We start from the raw sequence: 13,963 nt of genomic DNA on the forward strand, positions 1-13,963 counted from the left end.
TCCCATCCCCTTTCCCTTTCCCTTTCCCTATCGAGCACTCTCCCTTGATCCAACTCTGTGGTCACGTAGTCAAAGAAATTAATTGGATTGTTTGACAAGACCTGCCTCTAGTGAAGCCATGTTGCCTTGGGTCCTGTAATCCATTGGATTCCAAAAACTGTACTATTGTCTGTTTTAAAAGCGCTTCCATTAATTTTTAGTTATGTTACGTTTGTATCCCACATTTCCCACATATTTGTAGGCTCATTGTGACTTACATAGTTCTGGAGAGGTGGTTATAGACTATGGAGTGAACAGATGCCGAGCATATAGTATGATTAAATAGAGCTAGTGTGGTTTGCCCTATGCAGGTTGCATGTGGTGGGATCGTGCAGCGAAAGTTCTGTGTTGTTGTCAGTTTCCTAGTTTAATTATGATGTATTTCGGTGTTTGGGAGTTCGTTGGTTCTGTAGGGTGTGCCTTTAGATTTTTTTCTGAAGTTTAAGTAATTGTTCGTGGTTTTCAGGTCTTTTGGCAATCCGTTCCATAGTTGTTTTGTACTTCAGTCCCTTACATTTTGTGACGTGAAGCTTCAGGTAAGTTCTTTCTGATTTAATTGTGTTTCTAATTGGTAAGTTGATCAAGTCATGTAGCCTGGAGCTAGGCCATGGATTACGAGACTGGGAGATTGGGCGGCTAAATTGCAGATGACGTTTAATGTGAGCAAGTGCAAAGTGATGCATGTGGGGAAAAAAGAACCCGAATTATTGCTACGTCATGCAAGGTTCCACGTTAGGAGTCACGGACCAAGAAAGGGATCTGGGTGTCGTCGTCGATAATATACTGAAACCTTCTGCTCAGTGTGCTGCTGCGGCTAGGAAAGCAAATAGAATGTTGGGTATTATTAGGAAAGGTAGGGAAAACAGGTGTGAGGATGTTATAATGCCGTTATATCGCTCCATGGTGCGACCGCAACTTGAGTATTGTGTTCAATTCTGGTTGCCGCATCTCAAGAAAGATATAGCAGAAATGGAAAAGGTGCAGCGAAGGGCAACTAAAATGATAGCGGGGATGAGACGACTTCCCTATGAAGAAAGACTAAGGAGGCCAGGGGTTTTCAGCTCGGAGGAGAGACTGCTGAGGGGAGACATGATAGAGGTATATAAAATAATGAGTGGAGTGGAACTGGTGGATGTGAAGCGTCTGTTCACGCTTTCCAAAAATACTAGGACTAGGGGGCATGCGATAAAACTACAGTGTAGTAAATTTAAAACAAATCAGAAAAATTTTCTTCACCCAACTCATAATTAAACTCTGGAATTCGTTGCCGGAGAACGTGGTGGAGGCAATTAGCTTGACAGAGTTTAAAAAGGGGTTAGACGGTTTCCTAAAGGACAAGTCCATAAACCACTACTAAATGGACTTGGAAAAAATCCACAATTCCGGGAATAACATGTATAGAATATTTGTACGTTTGGGAAGCTTGCCAGGTACCATTGGCCTGGATTGGCAGGATGCTGGGCTCGATGGACCCTTGGTCTTCCCAGTGTGGCATTACTTATGTACTTATGTAAGGTGCAGCAGGCTCTTGCAGTTTCTCTTCTATCATTTCTGGGATAAGCTGTTAAGGAGAGAGATTTCCTGGCTATCTGTCGGAGCTGATTATAGTTAATAAATAAAAAAAAAAAAAAAATGGAAAACACAGCCCAACATAAGACCTTCTTTTCCTCTCATCTTTTTTTGACAGTATGTGGGTCCTCCAGTGGCATACATCCAGCAGATCTTTGTGAAAGCAGTTGTCTCTCCCTGGCACAAGAACTTCCTTGCTGTTGACGTGTTTCGCTCACCACTTTCACGTGTGTTCCAGCTTGTGGAGGAGATCAGAAACCACGTACTGAGAGAGAGGTATTGAGCAAGTCTCATTATTTTCCAGAGCAAGGAGAAATGGGACTGCATGATTTGGTTGCATATGTTCACCTAATGATTTCTATTTCAATATTTGTTTTGTTTTTAAAGCAGTGGGTACCATATACATTTTTCTTTTTCTTCTTAACTAGGTTTGAGTGATACTTGCCTTGACATTCTACCTTTCCATATCATCAAGCTGATCAATCCATAGACTGGTGGGTTGTGTCCATCTACCAGCAGGTGGAGATAGAGAGCAAACTTTTGCCTCCCTATATGTGGTCATGTGCTGCCGGAAACTCCTCAGTATGTTCTCTATCTCAGCAGGTGGTGGTCACACACAGCAGCAGCTCTGGCTAGGCCTCCAAGCCTAATCCTTAGGTTTTGTTGAGGCCTGGGGTTGAGGGCTCTTTTGAGCAAGTGCAAACCTGGTGGTGCCAGGTCCCTCCTTTTCTCCCCCCTCCCGCTGGCTCCGTTTAAAAAAAAAAAAAAAAAAAAAAAAAAATATTTTTAAACGTCTTTAAAGGCGTTTAATTCGACGTTTCTTTAAACGTTCATTGCAGCTACTCACTGGGACACCAGTTCGTTACAGCTCGGAGCGGCAAGCAGGTAATTTTACCTTTTTATAGCGGGCAGGGGGTTCCCCGATTCTTCTCCTCGTGGCAATGGCGTCGGAGGGCGAGGGCGCAAAGGGTCGCTCCCCGGATCGCTGGAGCGCTTCTAGAGGGGATGCGGGAGTTTTACAACCTGATTCGCCCTTGATGGGTGATAGTTTAGTGACCGATGAATGTCCCGGTCGTTCCTCCGGCGTGGCGGTTTTTTCCCGCCATAAACGCCCATCCCCCGCTCCTCGCCTCCGCCATCTTGGCCGGCCACGCGGCTCGGACGGCTTCTTCGGGGCCGCCCTTGAGGTTGGAGACATTAATGCCATGAACGCCCTTAATTTGGGCGACGGCACAAAAGCGGCTAAAGTTAAGCGCCGTTCTTCCCGCGCGGCTCCTTCACGGAGTTTCGCGCCGGACGCCATTTTGGATGCGCAGCATGTCTCTCCCCCGCTATTGCGAGCGCCGGTTGAGAGTGCGTCTAGGGCTGTTGCCCAGGCTGCGGAAGTGCACAGTCTGGGGGGTTTCTCCCCCGAGTTTGTTTTGCTGCTGCATCAGGCTTTCCTCATGCAAAACGCTGCCCCTGCTCCCTCTTCTGATAAAGAGGTTGAGGTTCCCAGAGGTAAACGCCCTCGGGTTGATTTCCAGGCCTTGGAGGACTTTTGTCTCCTCCGATGTAGATGAGGGCAGCGTGTCTGAGGTCTCCCAACGATCCTTTGCGGATTCCTTGGAGGAGATAGATCCCCGCTCGGCTGGAGCGGATGACCCCTCTGCAGCGCGGCTTTTTAGCCCAGAGGATTTGCCCAACCTGTTGTTACAGGCCATGGACACTTTGAAGATTTCCTCTCCGGAGGACGTCTCTCCCTCAGCCCCTGTTGGCTCTGCCATTATGCTGGGGACGAAGCGCCCGCCTAGAACCTTCCACGTGCATGATGCCATGCACACCTTAATTGCGGCTCAATGGGATGTCCCGGAAACGAGCCTTAAAGTGGCTAGGGCTATGTCCCGCCTCTATCCTTTGGCTGTGAGTGAACGTGAGGCCTATCTGTGGCCTACCGTGGATTCTTTAATCACTGCGGTGACTAAGAAAACGGCGTTGCCGGTGGAAGGTGGCACGGCCCTAAAGGACGCCCAAGACAGAAGATTGGAGGCGGCCTTAAGGTCGTCCTTTGAGGCAGCTGCTTTAAGTTTGCAGGCCTCAGTTTGCGGCTCCTATGTGGCCAGGGCGTGCCGGACTATGGTGCAGCGGGCTTCCCCCTCGGATCATTCCTTGAGGGCTGATTGGCCGGCCCTGGAATCGGGCTTAGCCTATTTGGCAGACTTGCTGTATGATGTCTGGAGAGCCTCAGCTAAAGGCATGGCTCAGACAGTCTCTGCGCGGCGGTGGCTTTGGCTGAAACATTGGTCTGCTGACCACGCCTCTAAATCCCGCCTGGCTAGATTGCCTTTTAAAGGCAAGCTGCTCTTTGGGGTCGAGCTGGACAAAATCGTGACCGATCTCGGCACGTCTAAGGGCAAGAAATTACCAGAGGTCAGGGCTCGGGTTAGTACTCGTCCCGATACCTCCAGAGGACGGTTGCAGGAAGCCCATCGGTACCGCCCGGGCAAGTCGGGTTCCTCTGCCCCCTCTTCCTTCAAGAGGAATTTCTCCCCCAAGCAGCATTCCTTTCGCAGAGACCGCCGTCCCGGAGGTGCTCCCTCCGGTCCTCCCCCAGGGTCTCGTACCCAATGACGGGGCCTTGGTCCACGCCCCAGTGCAGATTGGAGGACGGCTGTCCTCGTTTCTGGGCGAGTGGACCACTATAACTTCAGACGCGTGGGTGCTGGAAGTCATCAGAGACGGCTACAAGCTAGAGTTCTGCCAACCCTTAAGAGACGGGTTTGTACTCTCTCCCTGCAAGTCTCCGGTTAAGCTGTGGTAGTGCAGCAGACCTTGGACAACCTGATCCGCCGGGGTGCGGTCGTTCCGGTGCCAAAAAATCAGATTGGCAAGGGACGTTACTCCATTTCCTTTGTGGTTCCAAAGAAAGGAGGTTCTGTCCGGCCTATCCTCGACCTCAAAGGGGTCAATCGGGCCTGGAAGTGAGGCACTTTCGCATGGAGACTCTCCGCTCTGTTATAGCGGCAGTGAAGGCAGGAGAGTTCTTGGCTTCCTTGGACATCAAGGAAGCGTACCTGCATATTCCCATCTGGCCTCCTCTCCAACGCTTTCTGCGTTTTACAGTCCTGAGACGACACTTCCAGTTCAGAGCCCTCCCTTTCGGGTTGGCTACTGCTCCGCGGACCTTTTCCAAAGTAATGGGGGTCATAGCGGCCTTCCTGCTAAAGGAAGGAGTACAAGTCCATCCTTATCTGGACGACTGGTTGATCCGAGCCCCCTCTTATGCAGAGTGCGGCAAAGCTATGGACCGGGTAATTGCTCTTTTGAGCTCCCTGGGATGGATCATCAACTGGAAGAAGAGCCAGCTGCGCCCGACTCAGTCCCTGGTGTATCTGGAAGTTCGATTCGACACTCAAGTGGGCAGAGTGTTCCTGCCAGACAATCGGATTGTCAAGCTTCAGGCTCAGGTGGACTAGTTCCTAGTAGCCTCTCCTATTCGGGCTTGGGACTACGTGCAGCTGTTGGGCTCTATGACGGCCACGATGGAAGTAGTGCCCTGGGCCAGGGCTCATATGAGACCACTACAGCTATCTCTGCTGCTGCGCTGGACTCCGATGTCGGAGGATTATGCTGTGCGCCTTCCCGTGGACCCAGCAGTGCGCAAGGCGCTGAGCTGGTGGACGCAGACAGACAAGTTGTCTGCAGGATTGCCTCTGGTGACCCCGGAGTGGATTGTCGTCACGACAGACGCCTCTTTGATGGGCTGGGGAGCCCACTGCTTGGGAAGGACAGCGCAGGGGCTCTAGTCTCCTGCAGAGGCAAGTGGTCTATCAACCTCCTGGAACTCAGAGCCATTCGGTTGGTGTTATTGGAGTTCATCCCGGTACTGGTGTTGAAGCCTGTACGGGTCCTGTCGGACAATGCCACGGCTGTGGCCTATATCAACCGCCAGGGAGGTACCAAGAGCGCCCCTCTAGCCAAGGAGGCTATGAGTCTTTGCCAGTGGGCGGAAGCGAACCTGGAGCAGCTTTCAGCGGCCCACATTGCCGGAGTCATGAATGTCAAGGCGGACTTTCTCAGTCGCCATACCTTGGAGCCCGGAGAGTGGCAACTATCTGCTCAGGCGTTCTTGGACATCACGAAGCGCTGGGGCCAGCCGAGCCTAGATCTGATGGCGTCATCGGCCAATGGCCAAGTGCCGCGCTTTTTCAGCAGAGGACGGGACCCTCGATCCCTGGGAGTAGATGCTCTTCTCCAACAGTGGCCGACACAAGAGCTCCTCTATGTGTTCCCGCCCTGGCCCATGTTGGGCAGGGTGCTAGACCGGGTGGCAAAGCATCCCGGCAGGGTAATCCTGGTGGGTCCGGATTGGCCCAGACGTCCCTGGTATGCGGACTTGTTCAGGCTCTCAGTCGACGATCCTCTGCGGCTGTCAGTGGAGCAGGGCCTGTTACATCAGGGTCCCGTGGTGATGGAGGATCCCTCTCCCTTTGGTCTTACGGCCTGGCTATTGAGCGGCAGCGTCTGAGGAAGAAGGGCTTCTCAGACAAGGTCATCGCCACTATGCTGAGAGCGAGGAAGCGCTCTACTTCTACTGCTTACGCCAGGGTTTGGCGTATCTTTGCAGCATGGTGTGAAGCAGGCTCACTTTCTCCCTTCACTGCTCCAATTTCTTCAGTGTTGGCGTTCCTGCAAGAAGGTCTGGAGAAAGGCCTGTCGCTCAGTTCCCTTAAAGTCCAGGTAGCGGCTCTGGCTTGCTTCAGGGGCCGCCTGAAGGGTGTTTCCCTGGCTTCGCAGCCAGATGTGGTGCGCTTTCTCAAGGGAGTTAATCACCTGCGCCCTCCTCTGCACTCAGTGGTGCCTGCGTGGAATCTCAACCTGGTGCTAAGAGCATTGCAGAAGCCGCCTTTGGAACCCTTGTCGAGGGCATCTCTGAAAGACCTGACGTTGAAAGCAGTCTTTTTGGTGGCTATCACTTCAGCCAGAAGAGTTTCCGAGCTCCAGGCGCTCTCATGTCGAGAGCCTTTTCTGCAGTTCACTGAGGCAGGAGTGACTATTCGCACAGTGCCTTCCTTCCTGCCCAAGATTGGTTCTCGCTTCCATGTGAATCAGCAGCTCTGTCTCCCTTCCTTTCGTAGGGAGGACTACCCAGAGGAGTACTCTGCTCTTAAATATCTGGATGTGAGACGAGTCATCATCAGATACTTGGAAGTGACCAATGATTTCCGGAAATCGGATCATCTGTTTGTCCTGTTTGCAGGTCCTCGTAAGGGTCTGCAGGCTGCTAAGCCTACAGTGGCAAGATGGGTCAGGGAAGCCATTGCAGCGGCTTATGTGGCCGCGGGGAAGGTGCCGCCTATCCAGCTGAAGGCTCACTCCACGAGAGCTCAGGCGGCCTCGATGGCAGAGGCCGGATCCGTCTCCTTGGAAGAGATATGCAAGGCGGCAACTTGGGCTTCGGCTCATACATTCTCCAAGCATTACCGTTTGACTGTGGCTGCACGGGCGGAGGCCCGGTTTGGAGCTTCAGTGTTGAGGTCAGGGATTTCTATGTCCCGCCCTGGGTGAGTACTGCTTCGGTACATCCCACCAGTCTATGGATTGATCAGCTTGATGATATGGAAGGTAAAATTATGTATAATCATACCTGATAATTTTCTTTCCATTAATCATAGCTGATCAATCCATAGCCCCTCCCAGATATCTGTACTGTTTATATTCTGGTTGAATTTTAGGTTCAAGTTTAGCCTTCAGTTACTTCAGGAGGACTTTGTGTTCAAGTTCTTCTTTCACTTGGATTCTTCAAGAGTTGAGACGAGTTTGTGTTACAGTGAGCTGCTGCATTCCTCTCCCCTCCGTTTTACGGGGCTGGATTGAGACATAAATTCTGCCGGCACTCCCTCCCGCTTCGTGCGGCTGTAGGGCAGCTTTGTACCCCTCCCGCTTCGGCGGTGTTAGGGTCAGTCAGCTCCTCCCGCGGTTGCGGTTGCAGGATAAGCCAGATCCCCCCGCATCGGCGGGTGTGGTGTCCCTCCCCCGCTCCGCGGGGATGAGCTGGACGGATTCCCCTCCCCCATCTTGTGTGGGGATGAGCTGGGTTAATTCCCCTCCCCCGTTTCGGCGGTGGTGAGCTGGGCAGAGTGTCCCTTCGTGGGTGTAATTCTCTAAGTGCTGAGTCCTGCGGATGGAGCTTTGATATCGACATACTGAGGAGTTTCCGGCAGCACATGACCACATATAGGGAGGCAAAAGTTTGCTCTCTATCTCCACCTGCTGGTAGATGGACACAACCCACCAGTCTATGGATTGATCAGCTATGATTAATGGAAAGAAAATTATCAGGTATGATTATACATAATTTTACCTTGTGACTCAGCAGTTCAACTGCCTTCCTTTTCCATTAACTAAATGGAAAAGTACTGTTTTAAATAGCCTTTGCTGTATGCGCTTGATAGTCATTATTTTTAGATATACTAATCTTGCACACAATACAAGATCAGTTGCCATTTGATGAAATACGGAATCCATCAGGGGGCCCAAGCTGCCAGCAGTGCTGGCTGCTTGCTGATGCTGTTAGTAGCACATTGGCCGTGTGTATTTGTTACTTTCCAATGCAATGTGCCCAGTACCCATCACTTGGTTTACTAAATGAATGAATTTTGAAGACAGCTAACCCCCCCCCCCCCCCCCCCCACACACACACACAAAAAAAACCACTAATGTATTTTGATCATTGCTAATACTGAATGTTGGTAGTATCTGACATCCATTATTCTCACTCTCTCATTCTCAGCCTCTGTTGTGAGGGGACTGCATTCAGACTAACCACGTAACTCGAGAGCAGTGGTTGCCAAACCTGTTCTCCGGGTATCCGGCTAGTTAGGTTTTTAAGGTATCTATAATGAATTTTTATGAGAGAGTCAAACACGCTTTTCCCATTTTGTGTAGATCTCAAACATATTCACTCTGGATATCCTGACCATTGTTGGGGGGGGGGGGGGGGGAGGACTCTGAGGATAGGTCTAGGAACCACTGCAGTAGAAGAAATTGGGCACTAATGTGATTAATGAGGGAGAAGACGGAAAACAGGTGGACAATCGGTAAATGTCATTACTGTAAGCATTGACCTATGTGCACGGTCTTGGATCTTCCATGGATGGCTTGGGAAACTTTTTAAAACTTTAGTTAATTTAGTAAGGGGTTAATCCACTAGGGGTAGATCATTAACCTTTACGTGCATTAGATGTGCTGTCCTTAGTGGTGTGTGATTTTATTGCTGAGTTAATACAGCTTTCATGTTTTCTGTGTGATTTTATTGCTGAGTTAATACAGCTTTCATGTTTTCTGTGTGGTTCTAGCTCTGGCAGCAGAAGCTTAGAGGACATTTGCCTTCAAGTCACTGATCTCCTACCTGGGTTAAAGAAGCTGCGGAACCTGCTGCCTGAGCATGGCTGCCTGCTGCTGTCTCCAGCCAACTTCTGGCAGAATGACCGGGAGCATTTCAGTGCTGATCCAGACATCATCAGAACCATTCACCAGTATGAACCAAAGACTCTGCAGACATCGGCTACCCTCAAAGGTACGGCACCTTCAAAGGGATTTGTGCCTTTCTTAAACCCGGTACTTAGAAGGCTTTGAAAGTGCTACTCGGGCACTAAAAACTAACATCACATTTGTGGACAACTGGACAAATATTAATGTCCTTAAACAAACAAATAGTCTGGTTTGGGGATTTTGATTCTATAATTAAGAAAAGAGAGATGTGGTAGCCGTGTTACTTCACTTTTAAAGGTAGTCAATTGAAACAGAATAAAATAAAACATAGAAAAGAAGCTAGCGGCCCCACTGGACCACGAGGGTTTTTTGGCTTTGGGGGGAGGGGCCTGGAAGTTCACCGGACCTCCAGGTTTTGTTTTGGTTTTTGGAGGGGGGGGGGGGGGGGGGGGGGGGGGGGGGGGGGGGGGGGGGGGGGGGGGGGGGGGGGGGGGGGGGGGGGGGGGGGGGGGGGGGGGGGGGGGGGGGGGGGGAGGGGGGGGGGGGGAAGGCTTAGGTTTCACTGGACCTGTCAAACCTCTTCTGTTTGTTTGACAGATCCAGGTTTTTCATCACCAGGACCTGTTAAACAACTTCTGTGGAAAGATTGTGCCTTGGGCACATGCCCAGGCACAATACTCCTGCAGAAATACCCTATGATCAGAGCTAATAGCACATATAAATTTGCATGCTATTAGCTTTGGTCATAGGGGCGTTATAGCCCAGCGCAGTTTCGAAACAGTGTGGGGCTTCTGATCATCTGACCATAAATGTCTTACTTCCCAGACTCAGCTCGTATGCTGACTCAGCTACTGTAGGTTGAGGTGGGGGGGAGGGAGGGACAGCGCAAGAACTACTTGATCATCCAAGGCTATTTCTGTTTCTGTACATAACTGTTATCCTTCTGTCATCCTGCTTTCTAGGGATGACCTTTGACTCCTCTCCCTCTCTATCTGCACAGTTCCGTAGCTGGCTAAAATGCATTCATTCTTAAACTACAAAAAGCCATCCCTTCCTTTGTTTGCACTGCCAAAACCCTTTTACATTCTGCTTAGAATACTGTAACCTGGAGAGATTTTCTCTTTTATTGCAATTTGGTTTTCGTAGCCTACACAGTAGAGTCTCATTCTTGATTATGCTAATTTCATTCACTTCAGAAACTATCGGCAAAGGTGGCTCTTCTTTTCTCCTCCTGTTTGACTTTTCAGCAGCTTTCATTACTGTTTATCATCCTTTTATTAGGGAGATTGAGTATCTAGGTATATCTGGACCAGTTTTGGATAGGATTAAACATTTCTTGGAAGAAAGTTCTTACGTGGTTAAAAAGGAGGGTGTTTTTCTAGGTCATGGAGACCTATATGTGGGGTCCCTCAAGGATCCCCTTTATCGCCTATGATGTTTAACGTTTTCATGTTGTCACCAGGGGCGTAGCCAGACAACAGATTTTGGGTGGGCCTAGGCAAGAAGTGGGTGGGCACCAAGTGTTCTCCCCCCCCCCCCCCCCCCCAAAAAAAAAATATATATCTCAGCTGGTGGAAAAATGCTTCTTTGCACCTTGGCAGTGCAGCAGGAATACGCTGAAAACTGAGCATGAGCAGGTATTGGTATTGTGGAGAGTAGCGTTTTCGTTACCATCAGAGGGAAGTCTTCAGCTGGTGGAGCTTGGGATCCCCACCAGCTACCACTAAACATGTGCTACTATTAGGTGGGCCTGAACCCTAAGTGGGTGGGCCCTGTCCCACCCAGGCCCACCCGTGGCTATGCCACAGGTTGTCACTAGGTGGTGGTATGGCAGGAAAGGTGAATTGATTCTTTTCTATGCAGATGATATTTTATCTAGCTGATGGCTAATTTAACTGTAGATGAAACTTTTTAATATCCTCAACTGTATCAGGAAGGTAGAACATTGGACCATATCTAATATGCTGAAATTGAATACTGCTAAAACTAAAATATTATGGCTGGGTAACGATCCCAGGCTAATTCCTGATAATCTGTCACTGAATATTAATGATTCTCTTCAAATTGAACATTCCACAAAGCACTAGGAGTCGTAGTGGACTCCTCTCTGACTTTTGACTCACAGGTTAAGAATTTCTATAAAAGATGTTTCTTTTAAAATTAGACAACTGAAAGCTATTAGATCATACTTTTTGATAACCAATTTGCTATATTGGTGCAGACACTAATCATTTCTCATTTGGATTATTGCTGTGCTCTTTATGCTGACATGTCTGGTACTTTAATGAAACTACTCAAAAATACAGCGGCCGGGTTAATCTTTAGATAAGAAAGTTATGATCACGTTACGCCTCTTTTGCGTGCCCTTCATTGGATGCCATTGAAAGTCTATGGAGTTTAAATTAGCTTGTGCTATTTTTAAGATTCAGGACGCTTCTTTCTAGTCTGATCTTTCATCACTCAGTCATTCATCTAGATTAAAAGATAATTCTGTTTTACATTTTCCTTCATTTATATCTATTTGATACACAAGGATTTGCGAAAGATCTTTTTTTTCTATCAAAAGGTTTATATTTGCAATGCTTTACCATCTTTTCTAACTCTGGCATCATCTTATGTTGCTTTTCATAAACAAAAACATTTGTTTCAAAAAAATATCTAATTTAGCCTTTTAATTTCTCTCTCGTAATTCTCTCTTATAAATCGCTTTGGACCAATTGTTGGGATTAAGCGATCTATAAATAAGTAGACTAGATTAGGAGGTCTTCCTCTGAGCTGTCTCCCTCGCTACTGTAGTCTTTTTAAAACTCAGCTGCAATATGATTTATCTTTCTCCCAATATGACCTTGGGACCCCTTTTTCCAAGTCAGTCTTGTGCCCTATCCACTTCAACATGTAGTTCAAAGTTCACTTACTCAGAAGTGCCTTCTCTTATTTCCCGTTATGTCCCTTCTTGTCGCCTCTATTCATTCGACACACTACTTTTGGTTGCCTTCCCTGTTACCAACTGCTGTTCTGTGCTTTCCACCTTGCTTCACCATATGTTGGAATAAGCCACCTTGGGTTAGCGTGTCATGTTCAGTCATACCTGAAACCACATATTTGAACTTGCTTTTAAATTTTAAAACCCTAAACCCTGGCTCATTTTGATCACAGGCTTGTCAATTTTAACTGGGTATACTGTAAAAAGTGAGTATTCTGAAACTTCCTATTTGCCTTTCTGGTTTGTTTTGACTACACCTCACTGAGAACGAAATATCACTTGTGTGCATCTGTAGAGTGCTCTGTACATCTAGCATCTTTATAGAAGCAAGTAGTAATTCGTAGATCAAGTATATGCTGTTGCATGATATGAGTAGTCCAGGCAAGTAGAAAATCAGATCTGTTTGGAAGCCCTGGGGTTCAGGAACAGGTTGAGTATTTGGCAGCTGGTAGATTATTAGCTGTTGTAAAAGAGAAGTATAGAATGATTTGGGACCACTGTCTCATTGATTGCTGTTTATAGTCTGGGATTTTACTCAAGTTGTGATAAATTATGGGCCTGTAACTGGTTATTTCAATTTTGGTTCCACTAACTTTTCTTAGGTATGGTCTGAAAACAAATACCATACTTGGAACATAGATGAAAAATGAATGCAAACTGTGCTTCTTTAATTTTACTTTTGAGACTTGGGGGAATTTGTTGAGTGATGAGAGAGCTTATCTTGGTTTTATTACATGGAAAGGGGAGAACAAGGAAGCCTGAAGTAAGTTAGTCTTTTTTGGGCTTGCCTTTAGTTAAGTGGTTGGGAGTAATGGAAGATAAGTAGAGAGAGCCCTGCTTCTGCTGCACGCTTAGCTTGAAAATAAGGAAAGGGACTTAGTAGCTCACCTGTAACATTATAGGATTGTTTTTACATTGGTCCAATAAAAGGGAAGTCACAAAATAGAAGTGGAAGGGAAAGAATGTTCCAAAAGACACAGGCAAGTCCAAGCTTCTAAAATCAATTGTCAAAATTCACAAGCAGTAGTCCACAAAACAATGAGATGGTGACCCTACATGGGCCGTGTTTCGGCATAAAGCCTTTCTCAGGGGTTGCTGGTGCTTAGATGGTAGACATCAAGCCTTGTGGATAAATGAAAACAGGGTGTTTCAAAACAAACTCCAATCTTGAAAAGCGCGCCTGCATAGTGTCGTGAGCAATTCACACAGCATGAATCGATAAAAGAGATCCAACTTCCAAACGACAGTGTTGCAGGCTACTGTGTCTGTCCATTTTTCAGCACCCCAGGCATCTGCCAAATCATGTCTCTTCCTTTGTACCTTGTAGGTAGCTTTTATTGTAAATCTAAAGTTCCCGTCATAGCACATAGCCCTTGTTAGCCTCTTCACATTACCTACCTTCCCTGGTAGTCATGTTGGATGCCGCCTGCTTAATGAAAGATTGGAAGGGAAGCCAGCAATGGCTCTGACATCTACAATTTTTTCCCGCTTGAATGCTGAATTAGGGATGACTAAGTAAAAGTAAAACAATAGCAAAATACAGTGCACATACAAAGTCCTCTCCTCCTGTGGCATTGCCACCATTAAAAGTTGCAGTTAACAGTCCTGTTGTAGGTCACTGCCTCTGTGATGTGTTTTTCTAATGAATTCTTTTTTTTGTGTGTGTGTGTTTTTTTTTTTTTTTTAAGACTTGTTGTTTGGGATCCCGGGCAAGTACAGTGGCGTGAGCTTCTACAACAGGAAGAGGATTGTATCTTACACCGTCACTCTTGTGCTCCGGCATTACGATTCCAAGTAAGAGTACTGCATGGGTCAGTGAAGTGGGTAGTGGGCTCTGTAATTATATCTCTTGCACCAGATATTCACATGTCTGTAATTAATAGCCTGAGACAGAACTGA

General features: G+C 47.7%; 1 protein-coding gene across 2 annotated transcripts in view; it reads left to right on the forward strand.

Annotated features, from left to right (window-relative positions):
• The window catches only part of SCAP (SREBF chaperone), a 252,892-nt gene that overhangs the window by 136,936 nt on the left and 101,993 nt on the right, over nucleotides 1–13,963 (forward strand). For both annotated transcript variants that reach the window (XR_003941472.1, XM_030196685.1), the window contains exons 4-6: nucleotides 1,727–1,884; nucleotides 8,946–9,166; nucleotides 13,753–13,858. Coding sequence is in view for 1 of the 2 variants with exons in the window: in XM_030196685.1 (XP_030052545.1) it covers nucleotides 1,727–1,884; nucleotides 8,946–9,166; nucleotides 13,753–13,858 (485 nt within the window). In the remaining variant the exon portion in view is untranslated. The remainder of the gene's footprint in view (nucleotides 1–1,726; nucleotides 1,885–8,945; nucleotides 9,167–13,752; nucleotides 13,859–13,963) is intronic.

This window comes from Microcaecilia unicolor, chromosome 1 (assembly GCF_901765095.1).
Source record: "Microcaecilia unicolor chromosome 1, aMicUni1.1, whole genome shotgun sequence".
Classification (NCBI taxonomy): Eukaryota; Metazoa; Chordata; class Amphibia; order Gymnophiona; family Siphonopidae; genus Microcaecilia; species Microcaecilia unicolor.